The sequence below is a fragment of the Anomaloglossus baeobatrachus genome, chromosome 5 (assembly GCF_048569485.1).
Source record: "Anomaloglossus baeobatrachus isolate aAnoBae1 chromosome 5, aAnoBae1.hap1, whole genome shotgun sequence".
In the NCBI taxonomy this organism is placed as follows: Eukaryota; Metazoa; Chordata; class Amphibia; order Anura; family Aromobatidae; genus Anomaloglossus; species Anomaloglossus baeobatrachus.
Window position 1 is genome coordinate 326,705,123 of NC_134357.1, and position 22,813 is coordinate 326,727,935.

At 49.4% G+C, this 22,813-nt stretch overlaps 1 protein-coding gene across 1 annotated transcript in view; it reads left to right on the plus strand.

Annotated features, from left to right (window-relative positions):
• LOC142311406 (uncharacterized) overlaps positions 1-22,813 on the plus strand; it is a 55,684-nt gene that overhangs the window by 31,258 nt on the left and 1,613 nt on the right. The window contains exons 7-8 of the mRNA XM_075349795.1: positions 4,246-4,389; positions 7,845-7,978. Of these exons, the coding sequence (XP_075205910.1) occupies positions 4,246-4,389; positions 7,845-7,978 (278 nt within the window). The remainder of the gene's footprint in view (positions 1-4,245; positions 4,390-7,844; positions 7,979-22,813) is intronic.

The window sequence follows — 22,813 nt, forward strand, 5'->3', positions numbered from 1 at the left end:
CACCTTTGAAAAGGTGCGGATTTTGCGGGAAAGCTGCGGATTTTGATGCAGAAAAATCCGCAGCTACATTCTCCCGTGGACACATAGCCTAAGGCTGACATTTTACCTGTATAGCCTACAGGGTACCCTGAGTGCAGTGGGGTCCTTGGCTTCTGTACTCCTTTACCTAATCTGACCAAGGTCCACACGTATTCCAATCACTGTAAGAGTCAGGCAGGGAATCTCTTGAGTGTCACGTACCATCATGACAATAGCTCCTCTGGCTGTTGTGATCTGTTGCCTCAATGGCTGTTATGACCTGGTGCACACGTGATACACAGCCAGACACCAATGTTTTGCAGCATTCCTGAAGAATATTCATCCATTCCTCGTGGGCATTGGCCTCCAGGCCATTAATGTTCTTGGATTTGCTACTTCAACTGTCATCTTCAAAACAAACCAAAAATGTTCTATATATACTGTACAGACCAAAAGTTTGGACACACCATCTCATTCAAAGAGTTTTCTTTATTTTCAGGACCCTGAAAATTGTAGATTCACATTGAAGGCTTCAACACTATGACTTAACACATGCGGAATGAAATACTTGACAAAAAATTGTGAAACAACTGAAAATATGTTTTATATTCTAGGCTCTTCAAAGTAGCCACCTTTTGCTTTGATTACTGCTTTGCACACTCTTAGCATTCTCTTGATGAACTTCAAGAGGTAGTTACCGGAAATCATTTTCACTTCACAGGTGTGCCCTGTCAGGTTTAATAAGTGGGATTTCTTGCCTTATAAATGGGGTTGGGACCATCAGTTGTGTTGTGCAGAAGTCTGGTGGATACACAGCTTATAGTCCTACTGAATAGACTTTTAGAATTTGTATTATGGCAAGAAAAAAGCAGCTAAGTAAAGAAAAATGAGTGGCCATCATTACTTTAAGAAATGAAGGTCAGTCAGTCTGAAAAATTGGGAAAACTTTGAAAGTGTCCCCAAGTGCAGTGGCAAAAACCATCAAACGCTACAAAGAAACTGGCTCACATGAGGACCGTCCCAGGAAAGGAAGACCAAGAGTCACCTCTGCTGCAGAGGATAAGTTTATCCGAGTCACCTGTCTCAGAAATCGCAGGTTAACAGCAGCTCAGATTAGAGACCAGGTCAATGCCACACAGAGTTCTAGCAGCAGACACATCTCTAGACTAAAGGGTGATTTACATGCTGCGACATCGCTAACGATATATCGTCGGGGTCACGTCATTAGTGCCGCACATCCGGCGCCGTTAGCGACATCGCAGCATGTGACACCAAGATGCGACGATCAAGGAGCAAAAAAACGTGAAAAATCGTTGCTCGTTGACACGTCGCTCCTTTTCCAAATATCGTTGCTGCTGTAGGTACGATGTTGTTTGTCGTTCCTGCGGCAGCACACATCGCTATGTGTGACACCACAGGAACAACGAACAGCTCCTTACCTGTGTCCACCGGCAATGAGGAAGGAAGGAGGTAGGCGGCATGTTCCGGCCGCTCATCTCCGCCCCTCCTCTGCTATGGAATGGCTGCCGTGTGACATTGCTGTGACGCCGCACAAACCGCCCCCTTAGAAAGGAGGCGGATCGCCGGCCAAAGCGACGTCGCAGGGAAGATAAGTCCATGTGAAGGGTGTTAGCGATGTTGTGCGTCATGGGCAGCGATTTGCCCGCGACACACAACTGACAGGGGTGGGTCCGCTCGCTTGCGATATCGGTACCGATATTTCAGCGTGTAAAGTACCCTTAACTGTTAAGAGGAGACTTTGTGCAGCAGGCCTTCATGGTAAAATAGCTAGGAAACACTGCTAAGGACAGGCAACAAGCAGAAGAGACTTGTTTTGCGCTAAAGAACACAAGGAATGGACATTAGACCAGTGGAAATCTGTGCTTTGGTCTGATGAGTCCAAATTTGAGATCTTTGGATCCAACCACCGTGTCTTTGTGCGACGCAGAAAAGGTGAACGGATGGATTCTACATGCCTGGTTCCCACCGTGAAGAATGGAGGAGGAGGTGTGATGGTGTGGGGGTGCTTTGCTGGTGACACTATTGGGAATTTATTCAAAATTGAAGGCATACTGAACCAGCATGGCCACCACAGCATCTTGCAGCGGCATGCTATTCCATCCGGTTTGCGTTTAGTTGGACCATCATTTATTTTTCAACAGGACCATGACCCCAAACACACCTCCAGGCTGTGTAAGGGCTATTTGACTAAGAAGGAGAGTGATGGGGTATTACGCCGGATGACCTGTCCTCAACAGTCACCAGACCTGAACCTAATCGAGATGGTTTGGAGTGAGCTGGCCCGCAGAGTGAATGCAAAAGGGCCAACAAGTGCTAAGCATCTCTGGGAACTCCTTCAAGTCTGTTGGAAAACAATTTCCGGTGACTACCTATTGAACGTCATCAAGAAAATGCCAAGAGTGTGTAAAGCAGTAAAAAAAGCAAAAGGTGGCTACTTTGAAGAACCTAGAATATAAGACATATTTTCAGTTGTTTCACACTTTTTTGTTAAGTATGTCATTCCACATGTGTTAATTCATAGTTTTGATGCCTTCAATGTGAATCTACAATTTTCAGAGTCATGAAAATAAAGAAAACTCTTTGAATGATGAGGTGTGTCCAAACTTTTGGTCTGTCCTGTATATTGTGAGGGCACTCTGAAATCAAGCCTTGATGGACTTTGAGTAGTAAAAGAATATGTCTGGCTCACTGTGTATAAACTAGGTGCCCAGAAAGAATGAGAGTCAATCAGAAAAAGAATGTTTCTGGCACACTAAGATGAATAAGAGCATGAAAAAAATGTTTTCTTGAATGCAGAATCAGTTTTATTAGTGCAAAAAACGATAAATTCATCCGACGTTTCGACTATCGTAGTCGTTATCAAGGATAGAATTATCTACCAAAGAAAATCATAAAAAATACATCATCATATGATATTACAAAAATTACATCATTACATGATATTACAAAGAATACAAAAGAGTACAAAAAGTACAAAGAGGATTTATCACAATAAGCATCATAAAGTGTCTGATGCCACGAACAAACCAATTATTTCAAGTAGCACATGATTCCTGGTGGTATATAATACAATTATTGCGACGTGTACATAACCTATTGGGTCAAAAAATGCACGGAATTAATCTTTTGAGTACAGCAAGCAAAAACCCACCTATGTCAAAAATGGGGGAACGTGAATTCAGTAGAAACTGGTCATCACCAGAAGGTGTAAGTGATCAGGAGGTTACGATCATATGTCTAAAAAGGAGAATACATGTTACGTGACACATCACAAGACTAGAAAACTAATACAACACACTCATTTCGCATATGTGGTGTACAGAGAGTTAGTGGACTAGACTGTATATGTACCTCCCACGCTGGCCTGGGGTAGCGAGCAAAACCAAGAAAGAGGTAATCTGTGGTTGTAGTTGTTACTAGATGGGAATTAACATGGATAAGAGTATCACTCAAGTATGCAGTATAGTGAACATACACGTTGGGACATATAGTATATATATAAGATAAAAATACTACCTGGGATACTGCGTAATGTCTGGTAGTAGATGAGAGGGAAATAAGGACCCCTCACTGAATGGTTCACTTGTTACTTTCACTATATGCATACGCTGAAACAACATGTACAAAAAGGAGGTTTCATATAAGGACGGGTAACACCAATATCAAATATATTTATGCGGGTCTCTACCTCATGTGTTGGTACGCGATAACCGAAAACCAGAGCTGAAGGCAACCTGTGTTATTGGATGTGTCTAAAAGAGGGCCAACATGAATATAAACATCACATAGGTGTACGTCAAGCAGCGTGACTGGGAGAATAACATACATGCAAGTATATAGAAAAGAAGTACTACCTGTAATACAGTGTGAGAATAGATGGCAGCACAATAAGACTCTCTCACTGACTGGTTCTCAGTTATCTCAAAGACATACATATGCTGAAAATGACATACATAGAAACAAGGGTTCATACATAGGCAGAATAACACCAGTATAAGGTACATATCTTCAGGATTGCATTGAGCTAATAGTATAAACTACCTTTAACAGGCTATCAGGGACTTTGAGACTTGCTTGGAATCATTGTCCCATTGGAAGATCTGATGGTGCCCAAGCTTTAGGTCCCTTTAAATGGTGGCACTGTCTAAACATACATTATCACAAGTTTATTTTTCTAGAACATTTACATTTTTTTTGCATTTACAGAAATTCCTGATCTACTCAACATGTTCAAGCCAAATATATCTGCCAAGAGCATCCCTTATCATATACACAATCACATGAAGGACTTCCTTGTTGCCGACCCCGAAAACGCGATTGTTACGTTTGAGTCAAATGGAAACGAAAAAGGTATTTTGTTGGTTTACACATTGATTACATTGAGAACTCTTGGAAGCAGGCCATACACTAGGTCATCAAAATCAGATTGGTGGGGGAGGGAGGCGACACCACTCAGCACCTGTGCACCCCAAGGCGGGAGTCATATGCAAACAGTAAATCAAAGGTCCCCAAGGGTTGTGAGCCACATCGAGCTCCCATCCCCTTCACAGTAATGACACCCAGAGACCTCATTACCAGTACAATAACAGCCAAATCTTTTCCGCAGAAATCACATAGGCAATATACCAATATCCAGGGGTTCCTTCCTTACCCCCATTCAGATCTGCTCTTCTGTGTGGGGCTACTTACAAAAGTCACCATCTGGAGACATGTTCTTCATAGCTGTTTGCTAGATCTGATGTTTATTCACCAAGCTGGAAGAAAGTCGCGAGCCACATATCATGGGCCCGCTAGCCACACATCACCGGCCCTCGAGCCACATGTGGATCCTGAGCCAAAGGTTGGGGAGCCCTACAGTAAGGGAAGGAGAACTCAATAAATTCATACACTGTGTAGGGGCCATTCTCAGTACTGCAGCATGTATTCACCTCAATAGGAAGCGAGCTATAGTACGACTTCCACACAGTGTATGAAGGTGTCCCATCTTTGTACATTTAACCCTAGGAGATGTTAAACAGCCGAGTGTAGCAGTGATGGGTTTTAAAACCCCTCTAATTAGATGTAAGTCATGAACAACCCATTTAGGAATTTCATGCAGTGTATTCTCTTAAAGGGAGCCTGTCACCAGATTTGGTGACTATAAGCTGCGGCCACCACCACTGAGCTCTTATATACAGCATTCCTGAATACTGTATATAAGAGCCCAGGCCGCGCTGTAGAACGTAAAAATCACTTTTATAATACTCACCTAGGGGGTTTCCTTGCGCCTGCGCATTACAGTACTTTGATCTGCCCTGAGCATGGCAGATCAAAGCACACCTACGTAGGACCGCAATGCCGGCTTGTGTGGATGACATAGGACATGTCATCCACTCTAGGTATAGTCAAAGGAGGACCATGATCACCTTAGAGAGAAGGTGGCGGGACCGGACAGAGGCGGCACCGGACTGGAGAGCAGCGACACCCATTGGACCGGACTGCCCCCTATATACAGTATTCTGGTGTTGGACACAGGTTATGTTCGCCAAATCAGGTGACAGGCTCCCTTTAAAACATCAAAGAAAGAAACAGCCATTACCAACACAAGACCAAATTACCAATGCACTAGTAGGATGCAGCAGCACCCCATGATAAAGGTGTGGGCAGCGCAGGTGCAAAATACCAGTGAAACAACGACTCACAATCTACCATTTCATTGATCGGGTGGTTACAGGTATTAAACATGCACACAGATAAGACTTGCTAAGGGTGCCAGTCACACAGGTACGTGTGATACATAGTGTCTGGCTTATTGATGACACCCATACTACCGTATTAGATCAGGAGGGCTGCCCAGCACTCCATAAGTGCACCCTACTTGATAGACACTCCAGTTCTCCCAACCAATATTATAAGTCCTGATTGCATCCTACCTAAAGATGGAAAAAATGTTTTTTTCCAATTAAAAAAAACAGCAGTCCTCAAATAGAGGGAGGCCACTTATATATAGTTATGTACAAAGCAAATAATAAGAGGCTAAAATGTAACTTTTAATCCTAATACTCATAAAAACCTAGATTAGGTAACACGTAACCAAAAACTCCTTAGTGTACTGACACATCAGACTATGCCATATGTTGTAGAAAACATTGGGACGAGGCTAGGAACGGTATAGGGGTTACAAGTGAGGGTTAGGTGTGGACTGCCCTTGTTAGGGCAGAAGTCTTTGGGGTAACAGGTAAAGGTAGTCTCTCTAGGGATGTGTAGGGTCAGTGACAACATGAAAATGGAAGGACCCACACAGAGGAAACCTTGATGTACCCCAATCTACATATTATGGGTTAGATTGTTCCTTTTATTCTCATCTAGAGTACTTCTACATATTGTAAGCTCCTCCTCTGAGGACCAATATATAGTACCTTGGTTGTTTATATTGCGTTTTTTTTATTATTTTTTAGTGCTTATCTTGTGGACCACTGTCCCTTTTGGCCAAATAATCACAATTTTTGCTTGTTTTTGTTTTCTTTTTTTGCTAATTTGGTTATGTACTCCTTGGCTCCTTGGTTACCTACCATATTCTACATCATATGGCATAGTCTGATGTGTCAGTACACTAAGGAGTTTTTGGTTACGTGTTACCTAATCTAGGTTTTTAAGAGTATTAGGAATAAAAGTTCCATTTTAACCTCTTATTATTTGCTTTCTACATTTTCCAATTAAAGGATGAAAATAGGGGCACTGTGAATATGGCTAACATAGGGGCACTGTGAATATGGCTAACATAGGGGCACTGTGAATATGGCTAACATAGGGGCACTGTGAATATGGCTAACATAGGGGCACTGTGAATATGGCTAACATAGGGGCACTGTGTATATGGCTAACATAGGGGCACTGTGTATATGAGTGACATAAGAGCACTGTGTATATGTCTGACATAGGGGCACTGTGTATATGAGTGACATAAGAGCACTGTGTATATGTCTGACATAGGGGCACTGTGTATATGGCTAACATAGGGGCACTGTGTATATGGCTAACATAGGGGCACTGTGTATATGGCTAACATAGGGGCACTGTGTATATGGCTAAGGCTGGAGTCACACTTGCAAGTGACTCGGTGAGTCTTGCATCGCCATCACTGACACGGCTGCACACTCTCTGGACAGGAGCATCTCAGTTACATAGAAATACATGCAGCCGACCTGCTCCTGTCAAGAGAGTGTGCGGCCATGCCGGGTGATGCGATGCAAGACTCGCCAAGTCACTTGCAAGTGTGAAGCCGGCTTAACATATGGGCACTGTGTATATTGCTGACATAGGGGCACTAAGTATATGCTTGACATATGGGCACTGTGTATATGACAGTTATAGGGGCTCTGTATATATGTCTGGCATAGGAGCACTGAGTATATGGCTGGCATAGGAGCATTGTGTATATGTCTGTTATGGGGGCATTGTGTCTATGGCTGTCATAGTGGCACTGTGTATATGGCTGACATAGGGACACTGTGTATGTGTCTAACATAGGGGCGCTGTGTACATGGCTGACCTAGGGCACTGTGGTGTTTAAGAGAAGTCCATTCATATGAAGAAGAGATTGGTTAATCCATGTGAGCTGGGAGGGGAGACGTCGGTAGGGACTGCCCCCTTGACTGTACCGCTACATACCTGACTCCTTGTTGAATTGTTTTCTCTGAGACACTGCAATGTAAAACATAAATGTCTGTAGTGAGGGATCCTGTCCCTGATTTATGCTGGCTGCCTGTAGAATCGAGCAAGATGTATCACCCAATAAAGGCTATTTTTTTTTTAATTTTAAATAGATGAACAAGCAACGTTTTATGTAAACAAGTACAGAACGAGCACCGTCAGTGATGGATTACCGGTGGCCCTCAGCTGTAAAGTCCATAATAACAATTACCTGTTATGTGCGGCCAGTGAGTCCATTATCCTTAAGGTAAGATACGCCCTACGGACTCTCCGTTTTAGCCCTTATCTCTGATCAGCGAGCTCTGATCTATTCCTTGTTCAGTGCATGTCTGAGAAGTCTTGGATGCTGTTCACACTCAGTGTATTGTAAGGGATCATGCCGGGCGAAGATGCAGCAGATTTTGTGTCCAGATTATTCATGCTGATATTGCAGAGATTATCCACAGTGTTTATTGACTCGGGCTCAGGAGATGAAATCCATATAAATTTACGCTGTGGTCACCCAAGATGTGTGTGTGGATTAACTCATGATTTACACAAGAAAATCTGCAGCAGCGAAATGCCCCATGTGTACAGACCTCAAAAGGGGTGTTCAAGTGTAAAGCTGAGTAGGTGGTCAGTCTTAGGTCAATGCGAGTCCCACTAGTAACCGTAATGGAGTATTTATGTTCCGCATTTGGGAATCAGTGGAGTTCAAAGCGATAGGTCCCACAATGATTCAAAACTTATCACCTATATAGTTAACAGGTGATCATTGGTGATATATAGTTAACAGGTGACCCCAAAGACTGCGGCATCCGGAGTAGGTATACACTCAGTGGCAGTGGCGTAACTAGAGTTTGATGGGCCCTGGTGCAAAATTTGGACCGGGGTCCCCCCTCCACGTACACCGACACTTAGGGTACGGGATAATGACACTGACACTCGGGGTACAGGATAATGATGCTGACACTTGTCTCTTACCCACAGAACCCAGGTTTCCCATGATCTGAAATCCCTCTATCAGCAGCCAGCTTTCCCATGTTCTGATATACATAATTCCCTCAGCACTCAGCTTTCCCATATCAGAGCATGGGAAAGCTGGGTGCTGAGGGAAAGAGCCTTTTTCCCTCAGCACAAAACATTCCCATCCCATGCTTGTATCTTTGTCCCCCCTTGTATAGAGTTCTCTAAATACAATAATGGCCCCAACATAGGCTTCCATATAGTATAAATAGTATAAATTGTCCCACATACCCTTCATATATTAGAATGCACCTCCATAGTCCTCTATGTATTATAATACATTTCCCATAGTCCTCCATGTATTATAATTCACCCCATAGTTCTCCATATATTATACTGCACCACAGTCCTCCATGTTTTATAACGCACCCCCATAGTCCTCCATGTATAAAGTAGCCTCCATAGTTCTCCATATATTATAACGTAGCCCCAATAGTCCTATATATATTACAATGCAGCCCCATAAACCTTCATATTGTATAAGGCAGCCCCATACTCCTCCATGTATAATGCACCCTTATGATCCATGTATAAGGTGTCCTTCATGTTTATTATGCATCCCCATAGACTCCATGTATAATGCAGCCCCATAGACCTCCATGTAGCATGCAGCCAGCCCCCCCCAGGGCCTCCATGTGTCATGCAGCCAGGCCCCCCCAAGGACTCCATGTGTCATGCAGCCAGCCCCCCCAGGGCCTCCATGTGTCATGCAGCCAGCCCTACCCTTAGGGCTTCCATGTGTCATGCAGCCAGCCCCCTCAGGGCCTCCATGTGTCATGCAGCCAGCCCCCAAGGGCCACCATGTGTCATGCAATCAGTCCCTCCAGGCATCCATGTGTCATGCAGCCAGCTCCCCCCAGGGCCTCCATGTGTCATGCAGCCAGCTCTCCCAGGGCCTCCATGTGTCATGCAACCAGCCCCCCCCCAAGGCCTCCATGTGTCTTGCAGCCAGGCCCCCCCCCAAGGACTCCATGTGTCCTGCAGCCAGCCTCCCTGTGTACTGATTTATAAAAAAAAACCAAAAAACAAGTACTCACCTCTCTTCTCCTTCCACTGCAGCTCTGTCCTCACCTCTACTTGTTTCACCGCTGCTCGTCCTCACTTCTGTCCTCATTCCCCGTGGCTCCGGTCGGCGTCCTCCTGCGCTCTGTGCTCTCACCACACACAGCAGTCACAGAGGAGTGACATCACCGCGTAGGCACGGGGGAAGACTGATGATGCATATGTCGTGGACGGGGGGTGCGCTGCTCGACCGCGCTTGCGGCTCAGGTCCGGCGGCTGCTGTTGCTGCTGCTTGGTGGCTCGAGCAATGGGCCGGGTCCGAGGACTCGAGCGGCGCTCCTCGCCCGCGAGTGAAAGGGGTGGTTTGGGTTTGGGGATGTAGTCCGTGACGCCACCCACGGTTTGTGGTGAGGTTGGAACACCACCGCTGCTCTGGACGGGGATCCCGGGAGCGATGACAGGGAGCAGCTGAGATGGTTCTCTCCCCTCCGTGGGTAGGGGGATTTGGTGGTCCCGTGGCCCGGTGATGTGGATTGGAAGGTGGACGGTGGGAGCTGGGGAGGTGCAGGGTCGCGGGGCAGCGCAGTGCCAGGCGGCACAGTGGTACTCACTCAGCCAGTAATGCACACGGAGTCTTTGGTGAAACAAACGGCTGGATAGACGGGTCCCACAGACGGCTGCAGCTATCACTCCCGGTAGGTTGGCGGTGACTGTCTCTCCCTGCACCTTGTTGTGTAGTTGGCCCCGATGGCTTCCCACTGGTAGCCCGCTCCCCAGCGGTGTATGTTACCGGAGGAGCCCCTTTGTGCCCGCAGGCGCTAGCCCTGGGAACTCTAGCTGTGGCGGTAGCTGTATTTCCCGTTCATGGTTGAGCGGTTGCCTTCTGTCGGGTCTTGGTTGCTGAGGAACCCCGAAGGTCCCCGTCGCTGACGGATTTGACCGGTTTTCCGGTGACTCCAAGCCTGGTCGGGGTCCGTAGGCCCTGCCGAATGGTGCTGGCTTTTCTTCGCTCCCCGATACGGTACCGGCGGGCCACCGCCCGACCCCGGTCCTCACGGTTGTGCGTCAATCGGCCTCCACTGTAGACGGTCACCACCGTCTGCCGACCTTGCTGTCAGTGCCCGGGCCACGTACCCGGACACGGTCAGTCAGTGGCTCCTTTACCACTCTCCTCTCTCAACTAAAACTGACTTCCTTTTTCCGCCTCCAGGACTGTGAATTCCTCGATGGGCGGGGCCAACCGCCTGGCTCCGCCCCACCTGGTGTGGACATCAGCCCCTGGAGGGAGGCAACAAGGATTTTCCTGTGTGACTGGTGTGCCTAACCGGGGTGTGGGGTGTGATGTTGCAGTACCTGTGACGTCCTGGCTTGTCCAGGGCGCCACATTCCCCCTTGGTTAAATGCAGACCGTCCGCGGGCTGCCCGTCCATCATCGGTTTTATTTTTCTTTTTGTAGAAACTGTAAAAAGGGTAAAACATATAAAACATAAGCATTCTTTATAAAACTTCCCTTACGGGAGGCACGGTTCTTTTAACGTTACAAACGGCATAACTTTTTTTTCAACGGTACGGCTTCCACTCTTCCCCCCGCCCAAACAACCTGGCCCTGATGCTGCCCCTAAGCAAATGGGCAGCACCCCTTGCCCCAGTCCCGAACCAAATTGCCCGAGCGGGTACGGTCTCTTTCAGGGGACCCACGTCCATGGGGAACCCCTGAACCCCCGGAGGATCGCCACCGGTTACGGTAGTGGCGGGCCTGGGCCATCACTTTCCTCCAGGCCCATCCTCCAAATCTGCCTCTCCGGAGGCGGTACGGTAAAGCCAACAAATTTTTATATACATTCCACTAAGTTTGTGGTTGCCCTGCAAGTTCTCGGGCTTGTCCGTAAGAAGTTCCTTACGCAACGGTTGCAGAAAGTCCCCTCGGGGACAACATGCCGGCAACGGCCGGGTCAATCACGGTGTTAATCTGGTCACAGTTCGGTTGATTCATTTTTCTTATCATTCATTCACATATGTACACAATCAATAACCTGCACCTCTAAATGTCGGTTTCCCTGTACCTAAGCGGGGGCCTGCCTAGGTTGGACCGTGTGGACCTACGGGGCCCAATGTCAGTGGTAACATGCGAGGGGACAGAGGAGACAACCAGTTCCTCTTCCCGTACATCGTGTGGGACAGGCGGCGGCATAGGGGAGCTGGGTATAGGTTCATCCTTGGGCACTGGTTCGCTAACGGCTACTTCCATCTCTTTCTCCTCCACAGGTTGTGGGAACAGTATCACTGGAAGAATCACGGCGCCGTTCTGCGTAGGCCAGTCTGCCGGGAAATCACCCATCATGGTGTGGATTGCTTCTTTTTCCTTCTCCTCCGTCGGTCTAGGATTTCAGTTGCCACCCTTAACGGTGGTGGGCACCTCTTCAGGTGGTCCCTGGAGACCGTTGCTAGAGTCTTCCCCTGGTCGCGGCTGATCTGGTAGGCCTTCCCATTCTCCCATTCAGTGGGTTGTATGACATACGGTGTCTTCTCCCATTGATCATCCAGCTTATGGGTTCTCCTCTTTCGATTCAGTACCACGTCACCAGGCTGGAAGGGACCAGCAGGGGCCTTCTTGTTGAAGTACTGCTCCTGCTGCCCTCGACTCCGGCACAAGTTCTTTTCTACGTATTCTTGAACCTGTCGGTACTGCGCCATTCGCCGACCGTCCCATCCAGCAGTCGAAGGGTCGGCTTCTGGGGCTTCCAGACCCATGTCCAGGTCCACTGGCAGCCGACCGGGCCGAGCTCTCATCAGGTACGCCGGTGTACATTTGGTGGAGCTGGAAGGGATGTTATTGTACATGTCGACCAGGTCGGGTAGCTTTTCAGGCCACAGGTTCGGCTCTTCCAGCGGTAATGTCTTGAGGAGACCCAGGACCAGATGGTTCATCTTCTCACACATGCCGTTGGTCTGGGCGTGGTAAGGTGTGGTCCGAATCTTCTTGCAGCCGTATAACTGGCAGAATTCTTGAAATACTTCTGCTTCAAAAGCCGGATCCGGTCGGTAAGCACCCTGTCCGTGTACCCGTGTGGCCGACAGAAATAGGCTTTGAATGCCCTGGCGGCAGTACGGCCGGTCAGATCCTTGACTGGAACAACCACCATGAATCTCGAATAGTGGTCGACAATGGTAAGGGCGTAGGTGTACCCACTTCGGCTGGGGGTATGCTTCACGTGGTCGAGGGCGACCAGCTCCAACGGCTCATGCGTAATGATGGGGCGCAGAGGGGCCTTCTGGCTGGCTTCGTCCCTCCTCAATGCACAGGGACCACACTCTCGACACCAGGCCTCCACAGACTCCCGCATTCCGCTCCAATAGAATCGCTCCCTCAACATCATCTCCAGCTTCTTCCATCCAAAGTGCCCGGCACCGTCATGGTACTCTTGCAGAACGGTAGGCACGTTAGCCTGGGGAATCACCAGCTGGCGGACCTTCTCGTGAGTTTTCGAGTTGATCAATTCTCGATACAGCTTCCCTTGGTTCAGATACAGCCGGCCACGTTCCTTCCACAGTCGTTGAGCCTCGGCTGGGGTGGCAGGGTCTATTCCCGTGGAGCCCTGTTCCACCAGAGTCTTGACCAGGCGGACAGCAGGTGCCTGATCTTGGGCTTCTTGCCACCCTTGGCTGGGCAGCGGATCAAAGTTCACTTGTTGTTGATAAACATGCACCGTTTTGGTTGGCAGCCGGTGGAACGCAGGCAACTCGATCTCTTCGAGGTCATCATCATCCGGTCCTTATCCCAACAAGTGGGGCATCCGGGAGAGTGCGTCTCCGTTAGCATTTGTACGGCCGGCTCGGTATTTGATGGTGAAATCATAGTTGACCAACCTTGCCACCCATCGCTGCTCCAAGGCACCCAGTTTAGCTGTATCCAGGAGGGTTAGCGGGTTGTTGTCCGTATACGCGGTGAACTTAGCCGCGGCCAGGTAATGGTGGAATCGCTCGGTGATAGCTCATACCAGCGCTAGGAGCTCAAGCTTGAAAGAGCTGTAGTTCTCAGGATTCCGTTCTGTAGGTCGGAGTTTCCTTCTAGCATAAGCGATCACCTTCTCTCTCCCGTCCTGGATCTGGGATAAGACCGTTCCCAAACCCACATTACTGGCATCGGTGTAGAGGATGAATGGGAGACTGTAGTCCGGGTACGCCAGGATCTCTTCCCCAGTCAAAGCCGACTTCAGCTGACAGAAGGACTCTTCATGCTTCTCTTCCCACATCAACGGGGTTCCAGGGGATCGGCCACCCTTGGTCAGGTCCCACGAGGAGGTCTTGCATAGGGGCAGCCATTTTCGTGTACCCTTTAATGAAGCGGCGATAGTAGCCCACCAGACCCAGGAACTGTCTCACCTCTCTCACTGTGGTCGGCCTCGGCCAGTCTTGAATGGCAGTGATCTTTTCGGGGTCTGGGGCAACGCCTTCCGCACCCAACACATGTCCGAGGTACTGCACCCTGGGCTTCAGTAGATGACACTTTGAGGGCTTCAATTTCATCCCATACTTGGCAAGGGACACGAACACCTCAGCGAGGTGTTCCAGGTGGGCTTCGTACGTCTGTGAGTACACAATCACATCGTCCAGGTACAACAAGACGGTTTCAAAATTCAGATGTCCCAGACAGCATTCCATCAGCCGTTGGAAGGTTCCAGGGGCGTTGCACAGCCCAAACGGCATACTGTTGAACTCACAGAGACCCATGGGGGTCGCGAAGTCGGTTTTCTCACGATCTTAGAGACCCATGGGGGTCGCGAAGTCGGTTTTCTCACGATCTTCAGGCGCCACGGCCACCTGCCAGTACCCACTGGTGAGGTCAAGGGTAGAGAAGTAGTTAGCGGTTCTCAGCGCGGCCAGGGACTCTTCAATTCGGGGCAGAGGGTAAGCATCCTTATGGGTTATCTGGTTAATCTTCCGGTAGTCCACACACATCCTCATGGTTCCATCCTTCTTCTTGACTAGCACCAAAAGGGCGGCCCAGGGACTACAGCTATCCCTAATAAACCCTGCCTCCTTCATGTTCCTCAACATGTCCTTGGCGCATTGGTACTGTGCAGGTGGTATAGGTCTATACCTCTCTTTAATGGGGGGATGTTCACCAGTGGGGATGTGCTGTTGGACCCCTTTAATACGCCCAAAATCTAATGAATGCTTGCTGAAAACTTGTTCATACTCCTGTACCACCCTGTATACCCCTTCTTTGTGATGTCTGGGAGTGTCATCAGTGCCCACGTGTAACTCTTGGCACCACTTGTCTAGCTGCTCCGGGGATGGGTGATGACTGGCAGTAGGCGGTGAGGGCGAGGGAACAGTCTCCTGGATGGAGTGGGGATCTAGAGTGAGCAACTTGGTGAGGGTAGCGTATCGGGGAAGCCTAACCTCTTCCTCCCCACAGTTTAACACCCTTACGGGCACTCTCCCTTTCTTAACGTCTACCACCCCTCGGGCGGCCATTACCGTGGGCCAGTGTTCGGAGGGCATGGGCTCTATCATGGCTGGGTAGTCCCGCCCCTGGGGACCTATCGCTGACCTGCACCAAATCATCATCTCACTCCGGGGAGGCACAATCAAGGGGGCTACATCCATCACTCTCACTCCTCCAATCTCCCCTCCTGTCGTGTTCACCTGCTGCCGATACATCAAGGCCCGGATCTCACGCTGCACAGCTCTGTCGGCTCCCCGTTGCGGTAGCGGCCAGCTGTCGCAGTAGGGTCAGCACCTCACTCATGCAGTGTTCCATTACATTAGTCCCTAGCACCACCTTCGGGTTATGATCACTGGGTTCATTCATTATCACAATCAGTCCATGGTGCTGCAGTTCGGCCTGCCCTACGGTCATGGCCACTTGTTTGTACCCCACTTGGGTTAAGGGGAGTCCATCAGCTGCGATCAGTGTCATGCTACCGTCTGGAGGGGCAAGGTCACCATTCCCCCAATACCGCTGATACAGTGTGTATGGTATCGTGGTTACCTGGGATCCAGTGTCCAGGAGTGCCATCAGTGGGATGCCGTCCACTGCCAGGGGGATGATGGGCCGGGCTCCGATGTACCGATCCCGCCAGTCTGGGGGGCCACTGGGTTCTACTCCTGAGGATTGGCCCGTGGCCCCAGGGGTTGCTCGTTTAACGGGCACCGTCGAGAGTAGTGGCCGGGCTTGCTGCACCTGTAACAAATTGGAGGCCCATACCGTGAGTCATTGGCCCTTCTCTGCTGCGTCCAGGGGACGTCCTCTGGGCTATCGGCGAGCTGCATCCTTCCCGGGGGCTTGGGCCTCGGCGGAGGCTGGAGTGCGGCGAGGATCTTGGCAAGGTCTCCATCCATGCGACGGACCTGGGCAGCCAGCTCTTCCATCATTTCCCCAGGGGCTGCAGACGCCGAAGGGGCTGCGGGGGAAGGGGCTACCACGATGGGAGCCGTCTCAGCCGGCCATGGGGCCGCTTCAGGGATGTCGGATGCTGGAGGCTGCAGAGCTTTGATGGCCCGCTCCTTCAGCACGGCAAAGTCCACATTGGGGTGTTCTAGGGCCCACAGCCGGAGCTGCTTGCGGTCTTCCGGGGACCCCATGCCCTGCACGAACTGCTCGACTAACATCTTATTGCTATCCGCATCACTAATGGTGTTCACCCGCTTCAGTGTACGGAGGGACTTTTGCCGGCGCAAGCCATAGTCTCTGATGCTGTCTGCTGGCTGTTGTCGACATTGATAGAACTGCATCCGTAGCTCGGCCTCGGTGCGGGTCTCGAAGGCAATCTGTAGTTTTTCAAAGATGGTGGCCACAGAGGACCGGTCCCCCCTCGGTCCAGGTCTCCGTCTCCTGCTCAGCCGCATCGGTTAGCTGCCCCAGCACTACTGCTGCACGCTGCTTATCGGTCAGGGGATACAATTCTAGGACCGGGTTAAGCTTCTTCCGGAAGCCCTGTAGGGCGTCTGGTTTCCCGTCGTACTGCGGTAGCCAGGTAGCTCCGGGCACATAGGGCAAGGAGAACGGCATCACCTGAGCAATGGCGGGGGCCGCGGCCTCCCCTGCTCGTGCAGCCGGAGCACGGGCTGGCCCATTTCCATCCACGGGTGCCACTGCGGCTGCGACCGCCGCATCTCCAGCGGCTCCGTCAGGTGCCGACATCTTGTTTTCGTCCCCCCTTGGTTTTCTCTGGGTACCTCCTCTTTAGGGGCGGGGCTTCGGCCTTCGCGCCTCCACTGCTCGGGAAGACGCTCGAGCGGGGACAATCTTCGCGCCCAAAATGGCGGCTTCTGAAATTTTTCGTCCGGGCGGGGGGTGCGCTGCTCGACCGCGCTTGCGGTTCGGGTCCGGCGGCTGCTGCTGCTGCTGCTGCTCGGTGGCTCGAGCGGTGGGCCGGATCCGAGGACTCGAGCGGCGCTCCTCGCCCGTGAGTGAAAGGGGTGTTTTGGGTTTGGGGATGTAGTCCGTGATGCCACCCACGGTTTGTGGTGAGGTTGGAACACCACCGCTGCTCTGGACGGGGATCCCGGGAGCGATGACAAGGAGCAGCTGAGATGTTTCTCTCCCCTCCGTGGGTAGGGGGATTTCGTGGTCCCGGGGCACGGGGATGTGGATTGGAAGGTGGACGGTGGGAGCTGGGGAGGTGCAGGGTCGCGGGGCAGCGCAGTGCCAGGTGGCACAGTGGTACTCACTCAGCCAGTAATGCACACGGAGTCTTTGGTGAAACAAACGGCTGGATGGACGGGTCCCACAGATGGCTGCGGCTATCACTCCCGGTAGGTTGGCGGTGACTGTCTCTCCCTGCACCTTGTTGTGTAGTTGGCCCCGATGGCTTCCCACCGGTAGCCCGCTCCCCAGCGGTGTATGCTGCCGGAGGAGCCCCTTTGTGCCCGCAGGCGCTGGCCCTGGGAACTCTAGCTGTGGCGGTAGCTGTATTTCCCGTTCACGGGTCTTGGTTGCAGAGGAACCTCGAAGGTCCCCATCACTGACGGATTTGACCAGTATTCCGGTGACTCCAAGCCTGGTCGGGGTCCGTAGGCCCTGCCGAATGGTGCTGGCTTTTCTTCGCTCCCCGATACGGTACCAGCGGGCCACCGTCCGACCCCGGTCCTCACGGTTGTGCGTCAATCGGCCTCAACTGTAGACGGTCACCACCGTCTGCCGACCTTGCTGTCAGTGCCCGGGCCATGTACCCGGACACGGTCAGTCAGTGGCTCCTTTACCACTCTCCTCTCTCAACTAAAACTGACTTCCTTTTTCCGCCTCCAGGACTGTGAACTCCTTGATGGGCAGGGCCAACCGCCTGGCTCCACCCCACCTGGTGTGGACATCAGCCCCTGGAGGGAGGCAACAAGGATTTTCCTGTGTGACTGGTGTGCCTAACCGGGGTGTGGGGTGTGATGTTGCAGTACCTGTGACGTCCTGGCTTGTCCAGGGCGCCACACATAGAGCGGCGCTGGCCGCTCTATGTACAATCAAAGCAGAGTGCGGTGACGGGAGCATGCTGACGGGAATGCGGGGACGCCACCGCTAACACCAGGCAGGGGGGCCCGGTGTCAGCGGCGGTGACCGGGTCATATAGCGGCCGCCACAGCGCGTGGTCTGCAGCAGAACAGCGCAGCTCCTCTCTCACAGAAAGGAGCTGGCTGCTGATCTGCCGGGGGGGCGCGGGCCTCTAATCTCCCGGGCCCGGTCGCAATGGCGACCGCTGCGATCGTGGTCGTTACGCCCCTGCTCAGTGGCCACAGTCTGGCCATCGAATCTGTCCACCAAAGACAGAACTACAAGTCAAAAGAAGGACACACTGTGCACACACTGTGACATGGATGATCAGACCCATTCCCTGATACATTCATACCTCCCAACTTTTCAAGAAAGGAAAGAGGGACAAAGTATGTGTCGCGCGCAGCGCGCCGCGGCAAATTTTGACCACGCCCCTAGCCACACCCATTTGGCAGTAAGGGTCATTCAGCAGATGCCCCGGACTGTTCATTCATATTTATAGCAGTCATAATTTTTTTATATTTCTATGTGTCACTATATGACATGTTGCTTATTTGTGCCTATCAATCCGTGTTCACACGTTGCATAAATTCTGTTTCTTTTTGTTTCTGTCTGCACCAAACTACACAATAACAATCTTCTCTGTTTTTTCCGTTTTTGCTGCATTTTTTCTGCCTTTTCTCCATTATTTAATGCGTTTTTGGTTCAGATGTGAATCTGCATTTTTAAGTGTTTTTATTGTACAGAGAAGCTTTTTCCTGCATTTTTTTAAGCTCCACATAGAAACCTCCAGAGAAACCCCCTCCCCCCGAAAACCGCAGAATTCAGTGGCGTCTTTTCATGGAATCACATCCACTTTACTTGGACAATTAAACACAGCAGAATAAATGTACAAAGAAACAGCAGAAAAAAAATGCAGCATTTACACTACATGTGAATATGGACTAATTGTCCAAGCAAAGTGGATGAGACGTCCTGAAATCTCCGCTCCTGGTGCGTCGAAAGACGCCGCTGAACTGTGCGGATTTGGTGTTTCTTTCTTTATAAGCTTCAGGATTCACATCAGCAACAAATATGTATCAAATAAGGGGGACAATGTATAAAAAATACCGCAAACACGCAATAATCAGAGAACATTGTTATTGCACTCGTGGCGCGGACACCTGCAGAAAAAATGCAGCATTTACGCTACGTGTGAACACGGCCTCAGTGATCCATTTTTATTACATTTTTTATGGGTTTTAATAAAAAAAATAATAAATTGCGCCTTTTTTTCCCCGCCATTTACTGATCCCCATAAATAATCTGATCGCTGTGTTGTTCAGGTCATTACGATTACAGGGACACCAAATATGTCCATGTTATTTGCTGATTTGTGATGTTTATTATTTTATAAAAAAGTGTAATAAAATTACATTATTCTATTTTTTTTTATTATTTTTAGTAACTTTATTAGAAGAAGAAAAAAATCCTCTTTTCCTCTCCCTCTAGAATACAGGACATAGACATGCTGCTCTGTACAATGTAGCTGTGTCCTGTGTAATCTGCTGTGTAAGAGGCTGCATTGTAGGTTCATTTATGTTAAATCCCCCCACTGACATCATCAATCCTAGTGGCTCAACAGCTAGAGCAGCTAGGAAAGCTAGGAGGCTGCTGGACACAAGTTTTGAACGTTGCTGGTTTGAATCCAAGGTGGTGAAGATAAAAAAAAAATTGTTTTTGTATTTTTTTCCTCATTTCTTTATAGTAGTTTTATGGGAACCAATGAATCTGACTCTTTTGCCTACATTGAGATACAGTATTTCTCTATCTATCTATCTATCTATCTATCTATATCTATCCCTCTATCTATCTATCTATCTATTTCTATCCCTCTATCTATCTATCTCTATCCCTCTATCTATCTATCTATCTATGATTCTATCTCTCTATCTATCTATCTATCTATGATTCTATCTATCTAACTATGATTCTATCTCTCTATCTATGATTCTATCTATCCATCTATCTATGATTCTATCTATCTATCTATGATTCTATCTATCTATGATTCTATCTATATATCTATCTATGATTCTATCTATGATTCTATCTATCTAACTATAATTCTATCTCTCTATCTATGATTCTATTTATCCATCTATCTATCTATGATTCTATCTATCTATCTATCTATGATTCTATCTATGATTCTATCTATCTATGATTCTATGTATCTATGATTCTATCTCTCTATGTATGATTCTATCTATGATTCTATCTCTATCTATCTATTATCTGTCGTGTATCTATATATCCCTCTATCATCCATCCCTCTATCATCCATCCATACCACTATCATCCATCCATCCCTCCCTCTATCCCTCCCTCTATCTCTCCATTCATCCCTCCATTCATCCCTCTATCCCTCCCTCTATCCCTCCATTCATCCCTCCATTCATCCATCCCTCCCTCTATCCCTCCATTCATCCCTCCATTCATCCCTCTATCATCCATCCATCCCTCCTTCTATCCCTCCATTCATCCCTCCATTCATCCCTCCCTCTATCCCTCCATTCATCCCTCCATTCATCCCTCTATCATCCATCCATCCCTCCCTCTATCTCTCCCTCTATCCCTCCATTCATCCCTCCATTCATCCCTCTATCATCCATCCATTCCTCCCTCTATCCCTCCATTCATCCCTCCATCATCCATCCCTCCCTCTATCCCTCCATTCATCCCTCTATCATCCATGCATCCATCCCTCCCTCTATCCCTCCATTCATCCCTCTATCATCCATCCCTCCCTCTATCCCTCCATTCATCCCTCCATTCATCCCTCTATCATCCATCCATCCCTCCCTCTATCTCTTCATTCATCCCTCCATTCATCCCTCTATCATCCATCCATCCCTCTATCCCTCCCTCTATCCCTCCATTTATCCCTCCATTCATCCATCCATCCCTCCCTCTATCCCTCCCTCTATCCCTCCATTCATCCCTCTATCCCTCCATTCATCCCTCCTTCTATCCCTCCATTCATCCCTCTATTATCTATCCATCCATCCATCCCTGCCTCTATCCCTCCATTCATCCCTCTATCCCTCCATTCATCCCTCCCTATATCCCTCCATTTATCCCTCCATTCATCCCTCCATTCATCCCTCTATCATCCATCCCTCCATTCATCCCTCCATTCATCCCTCTATCCCTCCATTCATCCCTCCATTCATCCCCCTATCCCTCCATTCATCCCTCCATCATCCATCCCTCTCTCTATCCCTCCATTCATCCCTCTATCATCCATGCATCCATCCCTCCCTCTATCCCTCCATTCATCCCTCTATCATCCATCCCTCCCTCTATCCCTCCATTCATCCCTCTATCATCCATCCCTCCCTCTATCCCTCCATTCATCCCTCCATTCATCCCTCTATCATCCATCCATCCCTCCATTCATCCCTCTATCCCTCCATTCATCCCTCTATCATCCATCCATCCATCCCTCTATCCCTCCCTCTATCCCTCCATTTATCCCTCCATTCATCCCTCTATCATCCATCCATCCCTCCCTCTATCCCTCCATTCATCCCTCTATCCCTCCATTCATCCCTCCTTCTATCTCTCCATTCATCCCTCTATTATCTATCCATCCATCCATCCCTGCCTCTATCCCTCCATTCATCCCTCTATCCCTCCATTCATCCCTCCCTCTATCCCTCCATTCATCCCTCCATTCATCCCTCCATTCATCCCTCTATCATCCATCCCTCCATTCATCCCTCCATTCATCCCTCTATCCCTCCATTCATCCCTCTATCCCTCCATTCATCCCTCCCTCTATCCCTCCATTCATCCCTCCATTCATCCCTCTATCCCTCCATTCATCCCTCTATCATCCATCCCTCCCTCTATCTCTTCATTCATCCCTCCATTCATCCCTCCATTCATCCCTCTATCCCTCCATTCATCCCTCTATCATCCATCCATCCCTCTATCCCTCCCTCTATCCCTCCATTTATCCCTCCATTCATCCCTCTATCATCCATCCATCCCTCCCTCTATCCCTCCCTCTATCCCTCCATTCATCCCTCTATCCCTCCATTCATCCCTCCTTCTATCCCTCCATTCATCCCTCTATTATCTATCCATCCATCCCTGCCTCTATCCCTCCATTCATCCCTCTATCCCTCCATTCATCCCTCCCTCTATCCCTCCATTCATCCCTCCATTCATCCCTCCATTCATCCCTCTATCATCCATCCTTCCATTCATCCCTCCATTCATCCCTCTATCCCTCCATTCATCCCTCCATTCATCCCTCTATCCCTCCATTCATCCCTCCCTCTATCCCTCCATTCATCCCTCTATCCCTCCATTCATCCCTCCCTCTATCCCTCCTTTCATCCCTCTATCCCTCCATTCATCCCTCCTTCTATCCCTCCATTCATCCCTCTATCATCCATCCATCCCTCCCTCTATCCCTCCATTCATACCTCCATTCATCCCTCTATCATCCATCCATCCCTGCCTCTATCCCTCCATTCATCCCTCTATCCCTCCATTCATCCCTCCCTCTATCCCTCCATTCATCCCTCTATC